This window comes from Lolium rigidum, chromosome 7, assembly GCF_022539505.1.
Source record: "Lolium rigidum isolate FL_2022 chromosome 7, APGP_CSIRO_Lrig_0.1, whole genome shotgun sequence".
Taxonomy (NCBI): Eukaryota; Viridiplantae; Streptophyta; class Magnoliopsida; order Poales; family Poaceae; genus Lolium; species Lolium rigidum.
Genome location: NC_061514.1, coordinates 296,622,091 through 296,636,284, shown reverse-complemented (window position 1 = coordinate 296,636,284; position 14,194 = coordinate 296,622,091). Strand labels below are relative to the sequence as shown.

The 14,194-nt window shown below is 45.8% G+C and overlaps 1 protein-coding gene across 1 annotated transcript; it reads left to right on the top strand.

Annotated features, from left to right (window-relative positions):
• Positions 1–1,623: 1,623 nt before the first annotated feature.
• On the top strand, positions 1,624–5,895 carry LOC124679153 (probable amidase At4g34880). The gene is made up of 5 exons (XM_047214963.1): positions 1,624–2,148; positions 2,247–2,461; positions 4,880–5,119; positions 5,258–5,456; positions 5,539–5,895. Exons 1-5 carry the CDS (start codon positions 1,624–1,626, stop codon positions 5,893–5,895), a joined length of 1,536 nt encoding a protein of 511 aa, XP_047070919.1.
• The last annotated feature ends 8,299 nt before the right edge of the window (positions 5,896–14,194 follow it).

Genomic DNA, 14,194 nt, shown 5'->3' with positions numbered 1-14,194 from the left:
CAAACCTGCTTCATCGCGTACAACAGAGGAAGGGAGGGACTGGTCTAAGATGTGGAAGATAGACGTCTCGTCAAAGGTTAAATTTTTCCTGTGGAGGTTCCCGAAACTGTCCCTATCTACAGGGGATCTACGACACCAAAGGAACATGGAGGTGACACCGGCTTGCTCAATCTGCGGTCTGGCTGATTCCTGGAGGCATTCCATGTTCGAATGCAATTTGGCGCGCTGTGTCTGGGCTCTGTCAGCGGAGGATATTGTCGAGCACATCTCTTTGTCGGCTGAAATTGTTGCGTGACAATGGCTTTTCTTCATGATGGAGTCTATGAAGGGGGCAGACTTTACTCGTATGATTGTCACCATGTGGGCAATATGGCATGCTCGGTGGAAAGCCATTCACGAGGAGGTTTTTCAAAGCCCAATGGCAACAAACTTGTTTGTCAATCACTTTCTATCCGACCTAAAGATTAGCTATGAAGTTGGTCGAGAGGGGCAAGCGAGAGGAGGGAAACCGGTAGCTGCTCCACCGGGGAAGTGGATACCTCCTCCTTCAAACTGCACCAAGATCAACGTGGACACGGCTGTTGCTAAACTGACAATGAAGGGAGCAGTTGGCGTCGTATGCCGATCAGGTGCAGGTGTCTTTCCTGGGCGCATCGGGCAATCGTTTTCGATGGAATTAATCATCCTGGATCCCCAGAAGCGCTAGCTTGCAGAGAGGCGTTGGACATTGCTGATGATCTGCTGCCATATTTGTGTGGCTTCGGACTGTCTAGAAGTGGTCCAGGGGTTATATGGCGATCGAGAACCTGGGCGTCTTCAGGAGCATTCTGACAGAGATAAAGATTAGAGCTCGACAAAGAGAGGGCACCTCTTTCAAGCATGAGAAGAGGGGGTCAAATGTAGAAGCTCACCGCCTGGCAAGATATGCAACGTCTTTGCCAGCCGGAAGACACGTTTGGTTCTTGGAACCACTATCATTTCTACTTGAATAAAGGCATGTGAGCTCTCAAAAAAAAGGTGGTTGATGCAGCACCCTCTCTTTTGCATTCATTATAATATGTTGAATATATTTTGTAATCTGAAATGAACAAATGACTAAAACCACAAAGTACTTTTTAACATTATAATGAAATAAAATGAATTTGTTAAAACATAATTAAAATGGTCCACCATAATGCTAGGTTAAGACAAGTGGATGAAAATGGGGTAGGAAGGATAAACTTGTTGCCGATTCCCATATGTCAAACGGAACTTATAATGACCACCTCTGTTTGTATTATCCGTTGGCAAGATATGAGATGCAGTTTGTATAATTTTGCCAATTGGAGTGCATCACGTGATACCCATGACGATGGGTGGTGTCTCGCTAGCAAAACCACCATTGTTTATCACAGCACAGCTTCTCATAAGTATGGCTTATTTAATCTCTATAAGTTGTTCATATCGATAGGCCTAATTTTTACCGTGTCAAGCATAACCAATTAATAAAAATACTATTCTTGTAGAAATGGTGTTCTGCTTGATGCCGACCAATTAATAAAAAAATACTATAAGTAGAGTGAGCAGCCTGAGTTGAGCTGACCACAGACCACAGCTCAGTGGACACAGACTACACATTCGACGATGCTACGTCTGGTGCTGGCGCTGGCCGCCGCCCTCGTGCTGCTCGCCACCGGCGCTAATGGCTTCCGGATCGAGGAGGCGAGCCTGGCAACCATCCAGCAGGGCTTCACAAACGGCAGCCTCACATCGGTGCAGCTCGTCCGGTTCTACCTCGATCGCATCCGGGGCCTGAACCCGCTCCTCCACGCCGTCATCGAGGTCAACCCGGACGCGCTCCTCCACGCCGCGCGGGCCGACGCCGAGCGCCGGCGCTCCTCCGGCCGATACCTGGCCGCCGGCGCCGGCGGGATCCTCCACGGCGTGCCCATCCTGCTCAAGGACAACATCGGCACCCGCGACGCGCTCAACACGACGGCTGGCTCGTTCGCACTGCTGGGCTCCGTGCCGCCGAGGGACGCCGGCGTGGTTTCCCGCCTCAGGCGCGCCGGCGCCGTGGTTGTGGGCAAGGCGAACATGGAGGAGTGGGCCAACTTCCGCAGCCTCCCCGGCACCGACGGCTGGAGCGCCCGCGGCGGCCAGGCCAGGGTATGGTGATCTCCCTAGCTTGTTCTAGCTCCAATCAATGGCGATCTGGAGAAACCAGAGAATGAATGAATTGGATTGATCTCGTGGCTTTGGTGCAGAACCCGTACGTGCTGACGGCGAGCCCGTGTGGGTCCAGCACCGGGTCGTCCATCGCGGCGGCGGCAAGCATGGCGGCGGTGACGCTGGGGACGGAGACCGACGGCTCCATAATTTGCCCAGCGTCGCTGAACTCGGTGGTCGGGATCAAGCCGACGGTGGGGTTGACCAGCCGGGCCGGGGTCGTCCCCATCTCACCTAGGCAAGACACTATTGGGTAAGTAAATATAAATAGTCTCTACTAGAAACTAAATTTGGTAGATAGTTGATGACCCCAAGGGCTCAAAAAATATACTCCCTCCGACGTCCACACATATATAGTGGATACCTAAGTTTTAGCCTAAGTTAAACTTTTAAAATTTTGACCAATTTTATACTAGATAAATGTAGCAACATATATGATATCAAATCAAAATATTATAAAACTACATTTCACAACAAATATAGTGTCATGTTTTGGGTGGTGTTTTATATTTTATATGTACTAGTGGTTGGAGTGCCCAGCTGGTTAGTCTTAGGGGGTGCCCCCACTCAATTATAAAAATAAAATAGTTCAACATCCCGCACCGTTTCAAAAGTGGAAAAGTCTAGCTTCCCAAATGTCATCATCCCGCACCACTTTTCTTTCACGCAGACAAAGAATGTCTTCATGCTCCATCTCAACTACTACATTGGTAGACTGCAAAATTCAGACCGAACGAAACTGAAAGTAAATGCATCCGCTACCTCCTTTTTCTGTAAAAAAATGGCACCGGTGAATTTTAAAAAAAATATAAATTAAATCAAGATGTGAGGGAACCTACTTTTGCTACATCAAGCTAGATCTGTGGGAACCTACTATGTTCAAGTTCTTGGATGTAGAAAAAGGGAAAAAAATGCATTCGCCATTGCTGCCATCATCTGGATGTAATAAAAGATTGAAAAGTACATTGGGCTGTAAAAAAGTACAACCAGAACTGGACGACACCTGCCATTGTTAGATGGTTGATATACTGGATGTAGAACTGAAGGAACCATGGAGCCGCGGGAGTTGGGGGCGAGCCTAGGCGAGGAAGGGTGCGGTGGAGGCGAGGCCCTTACCGGCAGTGCACCTTGGACACGGGCCCTATAGCGCCCCTATGGTGGCGAAGCCCCTCCCATCGGCTAGAATTATACTTATTTGTGGATGGATGGACTAATAAAGAATAGAGTTCAAATCGGTCGGGCTTCTTTTTTTTTGCAAGGAATTTAGAGAGATTTATTCAAACATAGGCATTGTGGAAAGAAACACAATAGACATTATACATGCGTAGTTGTACTTGAAAGACATGAATAATTACTCATTAAGGATGGTCGCAGTGGGTAGTATCATAGTATCATGAAATGATTTTCACTCATTGCCAGGTGTGCATATGTTGCATGGTGCATTCGGACTTTGTTGAATAAAATAATAAAGAATACCATATGCATATATCATTGCAGAGGATGGGACATGTTCTCCATTTCAAAAAAAGAACTAGTAGTATAATGCATATGATACCCATGTATGGTAGTTAATATTAGCTTTAGAATGCATGATATCATAAAGTAGCATCATAGCCATATTATATTTATTGATCTCTAGAACCTGAATGCAAAAATGTGTTCAAGATCTATTCGACATTAACTTCTCCCGTAATATACGTTATGATACCGTATCCACCTATGGTACTCTAATTCTTTCTCTGCTTCTTAATTAGCTGCAACATCGACAGTTTTGTGGGGCCAGAGTGCTAAGATATAGTATGGCTAGCCTAAATCTTTATTGCACAAAATGAATATTATATATGAGTCCTTGCCAAAAGCCATGCATTACTTAATCAGTTTAATCATTGAAGTTGTGATTTTTACTACCTTTCTACTCCATCCGTTCACAATTATTTTGTGTTCTAAGTTTAGTCAAATTCAAAATTTAAATTTTGACCAAACATTTACGAAAAATATCAACATCTACAATGTAAATCTATTATGTTCTAGTTTTTGTAAAGTATACATCCATATTATATGTAGTTGGTATTAAGGATATTGGTATTTTTTCTTTGCAAAATTTGACTTTGACTAAACCTAAAAGGTGAAGTAAATTAAAATGGATGGAGTATTTCAATTTCACCCTTTATTGAAAATAATAATATTTACATCTATTATGTACTTCCCCTGTTTTAAAACATAAAGCGTCACGCACACGCACACGCACACACACATGAAATGAAAGAACATTGCGAGACAAATACAAAAATACATTTAAAACATTCACAACCTGTATAATTTGGTATATACTAGTGTTTCAAATCGTGCATTAGAAGACCATGCAAATTAAATCAAGCCTTCATTTTGGCACGGAGGGAATATATCTCTCTCTCCATATTAGTGGAAATGTCGAGCTAGATGTCGTCCACATTGGTTGACTCAGTCTACATGGACCAAAATTTTATTTTCAAATGAGATCTTGCCACTAATATTGCAATTTTGGTGAGTATGTTCTTTTCCTCTCTTCTAAGGTTTCCAAAAAAAGATGTGGAAAATATATCATGGATCTAGGTTATAATCAATCAATAGATACAATCATTTGTGAACATCGCAAAGAAATTGAACCTCGATAATTATTTTAAAACCGCAGGCCAATTTGTCGTACCGTTACGGATGCGGTCCACGTGTTGGACGCCATTGTGGGCTATGACGCCCTAGATGCGGCAGCCACGGTTGCAGCTTCCAAGTACATCCCTCATGGTGGATATGCACAGTTCTTGAAGAAAGGTGGCCTGCAGGGGAAGAGGATAGGGGTTCCCAACGGCTTCTTCAACTACGCAAACGGGACAGTGCAACACACGGTTTACCAACAACATTTTTATAGAATGTGGTACAGTTGACATTTTCCTCTTCGATAAAATGCTCAATGCTCGCACAATTGCCAATTTTGTTAAAAATTGGAACGGCCAGTAGGTCGTGTGTGATATGATATCACATAACTTGCATTTTGTTTATTTTTTTCTTGCAGGTTGCAAGGAGCAACCGTGATAGAGAACCTCGAAATAGAAAATCTTAGTGTCATACTGGATTCTCTTAACAACGGCGAACAGATTGCGTTACCGGCAGAGTTCAAGTTAAGCCTGAACTCCTATCTGTCGGACTTGTCAAATTCTCCGGTCAGATCGCTTGCGGAGGTCATAGACTTCAACAATGCACATCCCGTCGAGGTCAGCTCAAACTTTCAGACTCAGATTCCATATTTTGCATTATAAACAATAGACGATACTTACATGTCTGCCTGCTTAACAGGAGAAGCTGAAGGAGATCGGGCAGCTCATCTTCCTGGCAGCCGAGAACACGACCGGTATCGGTGCCATGGAGAAAGCGGCGATCAGCCGGTTGAACAAGCTCTCCGCCGACGGGCTGGAGAAACTGATGAAGGAGCACGAGCTGGACGCCGTCGTGACACCTGACAGCGCATTGTCCCCTGTGCTCGCCATCGGCGGGATGCCAGCGATCACCGTGCCGGCCGGGTACAGCAATTCAGGGGTGCCGTTCGGTCTGTCCTTCGGTGGGTTGAGAGGGTACGAGCCAAGGCTGATCGAAATGGCGTATTGTTTTGAGCAGATTACAAATGTCAGGAAGGCTCCCACGTTCTTGCCATAGAACAGCCAAGGCAGAAATGAAGTAGCATCTTTTTTTTTTCATGTACGTGTGGTGCAATCATTTTCGCAAATTGATCGAGAAACATTTAGATGCTTTTGGAGTTCAGCCTTCCTACGTTCCTCCTCGGTCCCTCTTCGGATTCTCCCGAAGTGGCAAGAACTAGCACTTTTCATCTTGTTCTCTTGTTTACTACACTGGTACATATCGGGCTTTTTAAGGACCCTGTGACACATGAAAGACCCTTTCCGTGTGATGTGTGACTGAATGTTGACCACAGAAAAAACGTACCGTTTGCTGGCCCGCCACCAGCCCGCTCCAGTGAGAAGATAGCACACAGTCACCAAAGAGAAACCATGCGCTATAACGCAAACTGTTGGTTCTGCGGTGGTCATGTGCGTACCATTTACCTTTGCAAACTTGTTCTTTCAGTCAAACCGTGTGTGATTTTTTCATATTTCTTTTGCCTTTCCCGCAAATTTTTCCCGGCGTTTAGCTGCCTTCCCACCACCGCCGGCTCGTCTATAAATTCAGCGAGGGCCGCCGCTTATACCTGCAAAAATGGCTGAAAATACTAGAGGAACAATGGGTCACCGGCGTAGGTATGTGTCCAGTTACCAAGCACTGCAGACGCTCAGAGCAAGGATGGAGGCGGCGCTGGCGGCTCTGCTTCCGCCTCTCCGCCAGGAAGTAACCAAGCAGTGCAGACGCTCAGAGCGAGGATGGAGACAGCGCTGGCAGCTCCGCTTTCCGCCTCTCCTCCTGGTTTTTCATGGGCCGTACCTATCGTCCTCATGCCCGGTGAAGGCGCGCTACCGGTGTCCGACCCTAGTGTCGAGTCATCGTTGGAGGACGAAGAGTCACTGTAGGTCTTGATCTTGATCGCACCATCGAACCGTGAAGAATGCCATGTGCGTTTCGTGGATGTCTATGAGGCTCTACCCGATTAGCGCTCCCGGGCATACATGCTATACCGTGCGAGGAAAAAATGCCCAGGAAGCCCCCCCCCCAAACAAAATTCGTATGTGAAAGTGTTTACCGCACACGGTTAGTAAGAACAAACGGTGTGTTCCTAGCCAATTGGCATACGACGAAATTAGACATCACACATGGCTTTGTTACAACAAAACCGTGTGCTCTATGTGACATGGCTATGCCTAAGGGGCAAGTCGCATAGATGCCCCTGGTTCATGGTTGAACTCGAAGGCCCATGGAATCGAAACTTTGGAGGCCCAAGAAGACGAAGATGCGCGGGTTAAGGAAGTAGAGTTATTGTAGGAAAACTTGTAACAATATAAGGAAAGGCCCAGTGCGGCCTGATAGTTTTGTACTTGTACGACACGGAAAAGCCTCGGCTTCACCTCCTATATAAGGGTGAAGCTGAGGAAGAAATAAGGATCGAATCATTGCAAACCCTAGCCACCGTGTTTTCTCTAGTTGGATGCCTTTGTTCGTCTGACCACCTTCGAGTTCTACTTGCCCTCTATTTTCCACGAAACCCTAAGTCTACAATCTGTAGGCATTAACAAGTCGATACCTCATCAATTGGTGCCGTCTGTGGGAATTGGAGGTAGCAAGGTCTTGATCTTGATGGCATCGTCATCATCATCATCGGCAGCAAGCAACGCGATGGAAGGAGGCAAACGGATCCAATCTGGTCTTGTCGATTTTGTTCCTCGCCCTCCCGCCCGTTTGCATGCATATGCCAACCTGGAAGAAGCAATGGAGATGACGTTCGGGAGTTTCCGCTTCCTCGTCGGGAAAGAAGGGTCACACCGCTTTTTGGCACCAATTTTTTCAGGACCGTCTGCGGCCGAGCCTGATTCCTCGGGATCGTCAACATCATCCGTTGAGTCAGGCGACGAGGAGGTTTCGCCACCATGCATCACCAAGCCCGCTGATAGCGGAAAACTCGCTGATCTATTCGGCGGGATGACTTTCGGGTCGGTCGTGGAAACCGATCTGCTCCAAGATAGTGACTCCGGCAACTTCACCAACTTCGACTTCACCAACAACACCAGCTTCACCGCTAGCAGGGAGGTCTTCGCCGATCTGTACGACGGTGTCACCTATCCTATGCATAATGCGCGGGTTCTAAGCCTAGCATCACGCGGCAAGAACTCGATGATTCAAGATCCCGAGCTCGATGATAGCGCAAACTCGACACACCATCAGATCTGTGTGCTTACAGCGTCGGGTCGTGAAGTAGAGGAAGATGAGCAATCTGAGGCTTTCGACCCATTAGGTAACCCCTATGTCGATCCCGCAGATCTCACAAAAGGAACAGGAAGTAAATACGTGGGAGCTCAACCACGGGAACGGGTGCAGCTTTCTCAGAATGCATGGGACAGAGCCGCAAGAGCCATAAACGGTACAGAGCCGATGACAACACAAGCATCGGCAGAGGAGCTAACATCATATCAGTACAAACTTAGTCAAGCAAGACGCGAGTTACAAAAGATGCAAGAGAAACTTGATGCAAGGAAAGCTGCGGCGGACGCGTCTAGCGAACGCAGAGCCAACCTGGACGCGCACTCAGGGAACTCAGCAAACAACCACAGAGACCATCATGGAAGAGCGCGTTCTCGGATGGCAGGAATACCCGAAGCAGAGCGAGGCGAACATTTGGTCCAAGATCTCGACATGTCCTTCATGTCGATAGATTCGAGAGGGCATATAACACCCAAGATGCCAGAAGCAGCTTACATGGCAACACATGCATACCTGATGGCAACCAGGCCACCTCAGGGCGATCCGCGAGCATCTTTGTATCAAACTGCTATGGCATGAATTGAAGTTATGGAAGCAGCAATTGCTGGTAGAGAAGTCATCCAACAACCCGCAAGATCTCCACGCCGTAACAGTCCAAGACAAAATAGTCCTCGACGAGCAGTGCCGGCGACCCGAGATATCCAGAGAGAGGGCGAGGCGAGAAACAATGCGGCTCAGGAGCGAGTCGATAGAGCACGAGAAGAAAGAGGTCGTGAAAATAGAGGCTGAGAAAATCGCCAAGCAACAGAGGATAATGAAGAGGAACTGTGCGAACTCCCTTGATTTACCCGTAGGGTTCGCAAGACTCAAGTGCCTTCTAGTTTCAAATTACCCGACAGCTACAAAAAGTTCGACATGCTCCAAGACCCAGAGGACTGGTTGGTGGACTACCTGGAAACAGTAACGCTAATGGGCGGCACAAAAGCAACGGCGATGCAAAGCATTCAGGTCCACCTTAGTGGAGCCGCAAGATCATGGATGAGAAAATTGTCAGATGGATCGATAGACAGCTGGGAAGCCTTCAAGAGGTTGTTCGTGCAGAACTTCAAGTCCACATGCAAAAAGCTGGCATCGATTGAGCAACTGAGAACTTGCACGCAAAAATCAGGCGAATCAATGCGAGCATACATCCAGCGGTGGAGTCTCACAAAAAACTCAGCCGAGCATGTGTCTGATGAGAGAGCGATTGATGCGTTTATCAGAGGCATCCGCAGAAGAGACTTGGTGGAAGAGCTGGGCAGAGCAAACCCGAGAACAGTTGTGGAACTCATGGAAATAGCAAACAAGTGGGCCGATGGCGAAGATGCTGTCCAGAACAAGCGGCCTCGATCACCCGAAGAAGATCGTAACAGAAACAACAACCAATACAGGCGACGATTCCGCAACTTTGCGGAATACGACGGTCCCAGCCAAGTTTCGGCTAGCTTCCGTAGAAACAATAGCAATAATTACCAAGACGATTATCGCAGAAGCAGCGAGCATCGGAGTGACAATAGGGATGCACCATGTTCTAGCAGACAGAGCAACTGCCCCAGATATCCAAGAGCGTATAATATGTCACCCGAGGAAATCTTGAATGGACATTGCCAGATGCATTTTATATAGACCCCGAAGGAAAAAAGAGCATCGGGTCACCTCCAAAAGGACTGCCGAACGTTTCAATCTTTGCGAAGGATCGCGGAGAACACGCAGGCTGAGGTAGTTAGTAGAGGATACGTGCAAGGACCAAGAAATGAGGTGCACGTACCATTGCCGCTGCCACCACCCGCAATCACCAACGGAAACCAGCAGAATCAGTTGCAGATTACGGGTCCTTCAAACTCTAACAATGGTTTTATACAGTCAAAGGGAGCGGTAACAATGATACAGAAAGGCAGGTCATCAAATAGGTCGCAAACACTGATCACTCAGCAGGTAAACATGCCAGTGTTGGCACCACCACCAACTATCGAGTACCTTTATGTGTCGAGTCAGCCAATAGGATTCAGCAGAGAAGACCATCCACCCCAGGTGCCTCGGCCAGGACACTCAGCACTGGTGTTACCAGCAGTTATCGAAGGATATGATGTTTCTCAAGTGTTCATAGATGGAGGAACCAACCTAAACCTAATCTATGCAGATACATTGAGAAAAATGAACATTTCGCTGACTAATCAGCTACCGACGGACACGCGTTTCTGATACGTTGCAAACGTATCTATAATTTTTGATGCTCCATGTTTGTTTTACACCAATTTTTATACGTTTTGTTTACACTTCGTGGCACTTTTATGCATTTTCTGTGACTAACCTATTGACAAGATGCCACAGTGCCAGTTCCTGTTTTCTGCTATTTTTGTATTTCAGAAAAGTTGTACAGGAAATATTCTCGGAATTGGATGAAACAAAATCCAAAGTTCCTATTTTACTGTAATGAAGACGGAGTCCAGGGGAGAGACGGAGCCGAGCCAGGAGGTGGCCATACCACCCCTAGGCGCGGCCCAGCCCCTGGCCGCGCCTAGGTATAGTGTGGGCCCCTCGGGCGCCCACCGACCTCGCCCTTCCGCCTATAAATTCATCTGATCGGGAAAAACCTAAATACCCGAGCCTCCATCCACGAAAAGTTCCGTCACTGCCGCCATCGTCGACCCTACCTCGGGAGGGTTCTGAAGCTCTTCGCGGCACCCAGCCGGAGAGGGAGATCATCACCGGAGGCCTCTACATCGCCATGCCCGCCTCCGAAGTGATGCGTGAGTAGTTCATCTCTAGACTACGGGTCCATAGCAGTAGCTAGATGGTTGTCTTCTCCACTTTATGCTTCATGTTTAGATCTTGTGAGCTGCCTATCATGATCAAGATCATCTTTATGTAATGCTACATGTTGTGTTTGCTGGGATCCGATGAATATTGAATACTATGGTTGAGATTGATTATATACTTGTCATATGTTATTTGTGATCTTGCATGCTCTCCGTTGCTAGTAGATGCTCTGGCCAAGTATATGCTTGTGACTCCAAGAGCGAGTATTTATGCTCGATAGTGGGTTCATGCCTCTCGTAATCTGGGAGAGTGACAATAACTTCTAATGCTGTTGATGTGCTGTTGCTACTAGGGAGAAAACAATAATGATTTATCCAAGGATAATTCTATTGTTTACTTTACACACTTTACTTAATGCAATAATCTGTTGCTTGCAACTTAATACTGAAAGGGGTGCGGATGCTAACCGGAAGGTGAATTATTAGTCATAGACGCAGTTGGATTACGGTCTATGTTACTTGTTGTAGTGCCAAATGAATCGCATAGTAATCATCTTGTCATGTATGGTCTTTATTCTATCAATTGCCCAACTATAATTTGTTCACCCAACATGTTATTTATCTTTATGGAGAGACACCTCTAGTGAACTGTGGACCTCGGTCCTTTCTTTTACACTGCAAATACCTGTTCTGCTACTTACTGCAAGCATTGTCTTTCCACACTATATGTTTAATCCTTTATTTTCAGCAAAACCGGTGAGATTGACAACCTCACTGTAAGTTGGGGCAAAGTATTTTGGTTTTGTTGTGTGCAGGTTCCACGTTGTTGCTGACACCGGTAGTGCACCCTGCCAAAGTCAGCTAGCAACACCTTCAGAAGTGATTTCTTTCTCCTACTGGTCGATTAAACCTTGGTTCCTTACTGAGGGAAAACTTGCTACTATGCTCATCATACCTTCCTCTTGGTGTTTCTCAACTGTGTGCTTTGCACAACATCAAGCTCTTTTTATGGCGCCGTTGCCGGGAGAAAGAGGATTTCTGCAAGGGGAGTCTCTCATCTGCAATCTCTTTACTTTGTTATTATTTTGCTTAGTTTATTTTACTTTGTTTTGTTTGCTTCTTTATATCAAAAACACAAAAAAATAGTTTCTTTTGTAGTTGTTATTTTGTTGCTTTATTTTTAGCTCATTATGTTGATCCCTAAGTACGTTCTGAAAGACCTATCAATAGGTAGTGGTTCTATAATTGGGAGAGATAACATTAAAGAATTCTTTAATCAAGTTAGTAAGCACAAAGATATTGAGGAAAGATCCTTAGTAAAACTTGCCCCTAATTATGAAACTGATGCAGCTTATTTAGTTCAAATGTTGGAGGCTAGGTTTGTTAACCTTAACCCCATGATACGTTGCAAACGTATCTATAATTTTTGATGCTCCATGCTTGTTTTACACCAATTTCTATATGTTTTGTTTACACTTCGTTGCACTTTTATGCATTTTCTGGAACTAACCTATTGACAAGATGCCACAGTGTCAGTTCCCTATTTTCTGCTGTTTTGTATTTCAGAAAAGTTGTACAGGAAATATTCTCGGGATTGGACGAAACAGAAGTCGAAGTTCCTTTTTTACTGTAACGAAGACGAAGTCCTGAGGGCAGACGAAGAAGTGCCACGAGGCGGCCACACTAGGCCTAGGCGCGGCCCAGCCCCTGGCCGCGCCTAGGGGTGGTGTGGGTCCCTCGGGCGCCCACCGACCTCGCCCTTTCGCCTATAAATTGCCTCCCGACGCGAAAACCCCAAAGAATCCAGCCTCCGTCCACGAAAAGTTCTATAGCTCCGCCGCCATCGAAGACAAGTTTCGGGGGACAGAAGTCTCTGTTCCGGCACCCTGCCGGAACGGGGAATTGCCCCCGGAGTCATCTCCATCGACTCCACCGCCATCTTCATCGTTGTTGCTGCCTCCCATGATGAGGAGGGAGTAGTTCTCCCCTGGGGCTGAGGGCTTTACCGGTAGCTATGTGGTCTGTCTCTCTCTCTCCCATGGTATGATCTTTATGTGATCATGAGCTTTGTAATCTAGTTGAATAAGTAGATGTTATTCTTCAACTATTATGCTACTCAAGTGGTTTTATTATGTGATCTCCGGAGACACCTTGTCCCACGGTGTGAAGGTGACAGTGTGCATACCGTGTGTGTCTCTTAAGCTTAATTTACAGAAATACTTATGAATTGTGGTGTCTTGTTAGTACTATCTTTGTATGCTCAAAGTGATAGCGTGGGGCGTCCATAGATTGGGAACGCAAACTTTAAGGAGTGCTTATGCAGCCCTACGCGGTGAATTTGTGTTTGTTATCCAACCGGAGAGTGGTTCAGAGTAGCGTAGTGAAGAGATAATATTTATGTATTTAATTATGATATCATTGTTGAGAGTGTTCACTAGTGAAAGTATGATCCCTAAGCCTTGTTTCCAAGCATTGAAACACCGTTTATAACCAGTTCTGCTACATGTTTGCTTGCTGCCATTTTTATTTCAGATTGCAATTACCACTCATAATCATCCATATTACTTGTATTTCACTATCTCTTTGCCGAACTAGTGCACCTATACACCTGACAAGTGTATTGGGTGTGTTTGGGACACAAGAGACTTCTTGTATCGTAATTGCAGGGTTGCTTGAGAGGGATATCTTTGACCTCTACCTCCATGAGTTCGATAAACCTTGGGTGATCCACTTAAGGGAAACTTGTTGTTGTTCTACAAACCTCTGCACTTGGAGGCCCAACACTGTCTACAAGAATAGAAGCGTGCGTAGACATCAAGCTCTTTTCTGGCGCCGTTGCTGGGGAGGTAAGGTAAAATGTACTCACATCCTCTGGCTACTAAGCTATCTAGTTGCTGGTGAGTGCTCGAAGTTATTTCCTTTAGATTCTGCAATTATATCTTTTTGTTTCTTGTTTTTATTTTCACTAGTTAGGCTTAATGGAAAACAACAAAAAAATTAGAGAGCTTTATAGTATTTATCTTGAGTTAGGACATGAGGTGTTTGAAGAGAAAATTAAAAAACCTATGGAACTTTATTTGCATGCTAATAGCAATGTTATTAGTATGAATGCTTTGAACACCATTATTGCTAACACTATGGAAAATCTAAGCTTGGGGAAGCTAGTTTTTATGATCTTTTCAGTCCCCCAGCTTTAGAGGAGAAAATTTGCTCTGATGATATTTTATCTCCCATATGTGATAATTCTAATTATGCTTGTGATATCTTAAATCAACCTAATGAAAGTATTCCTT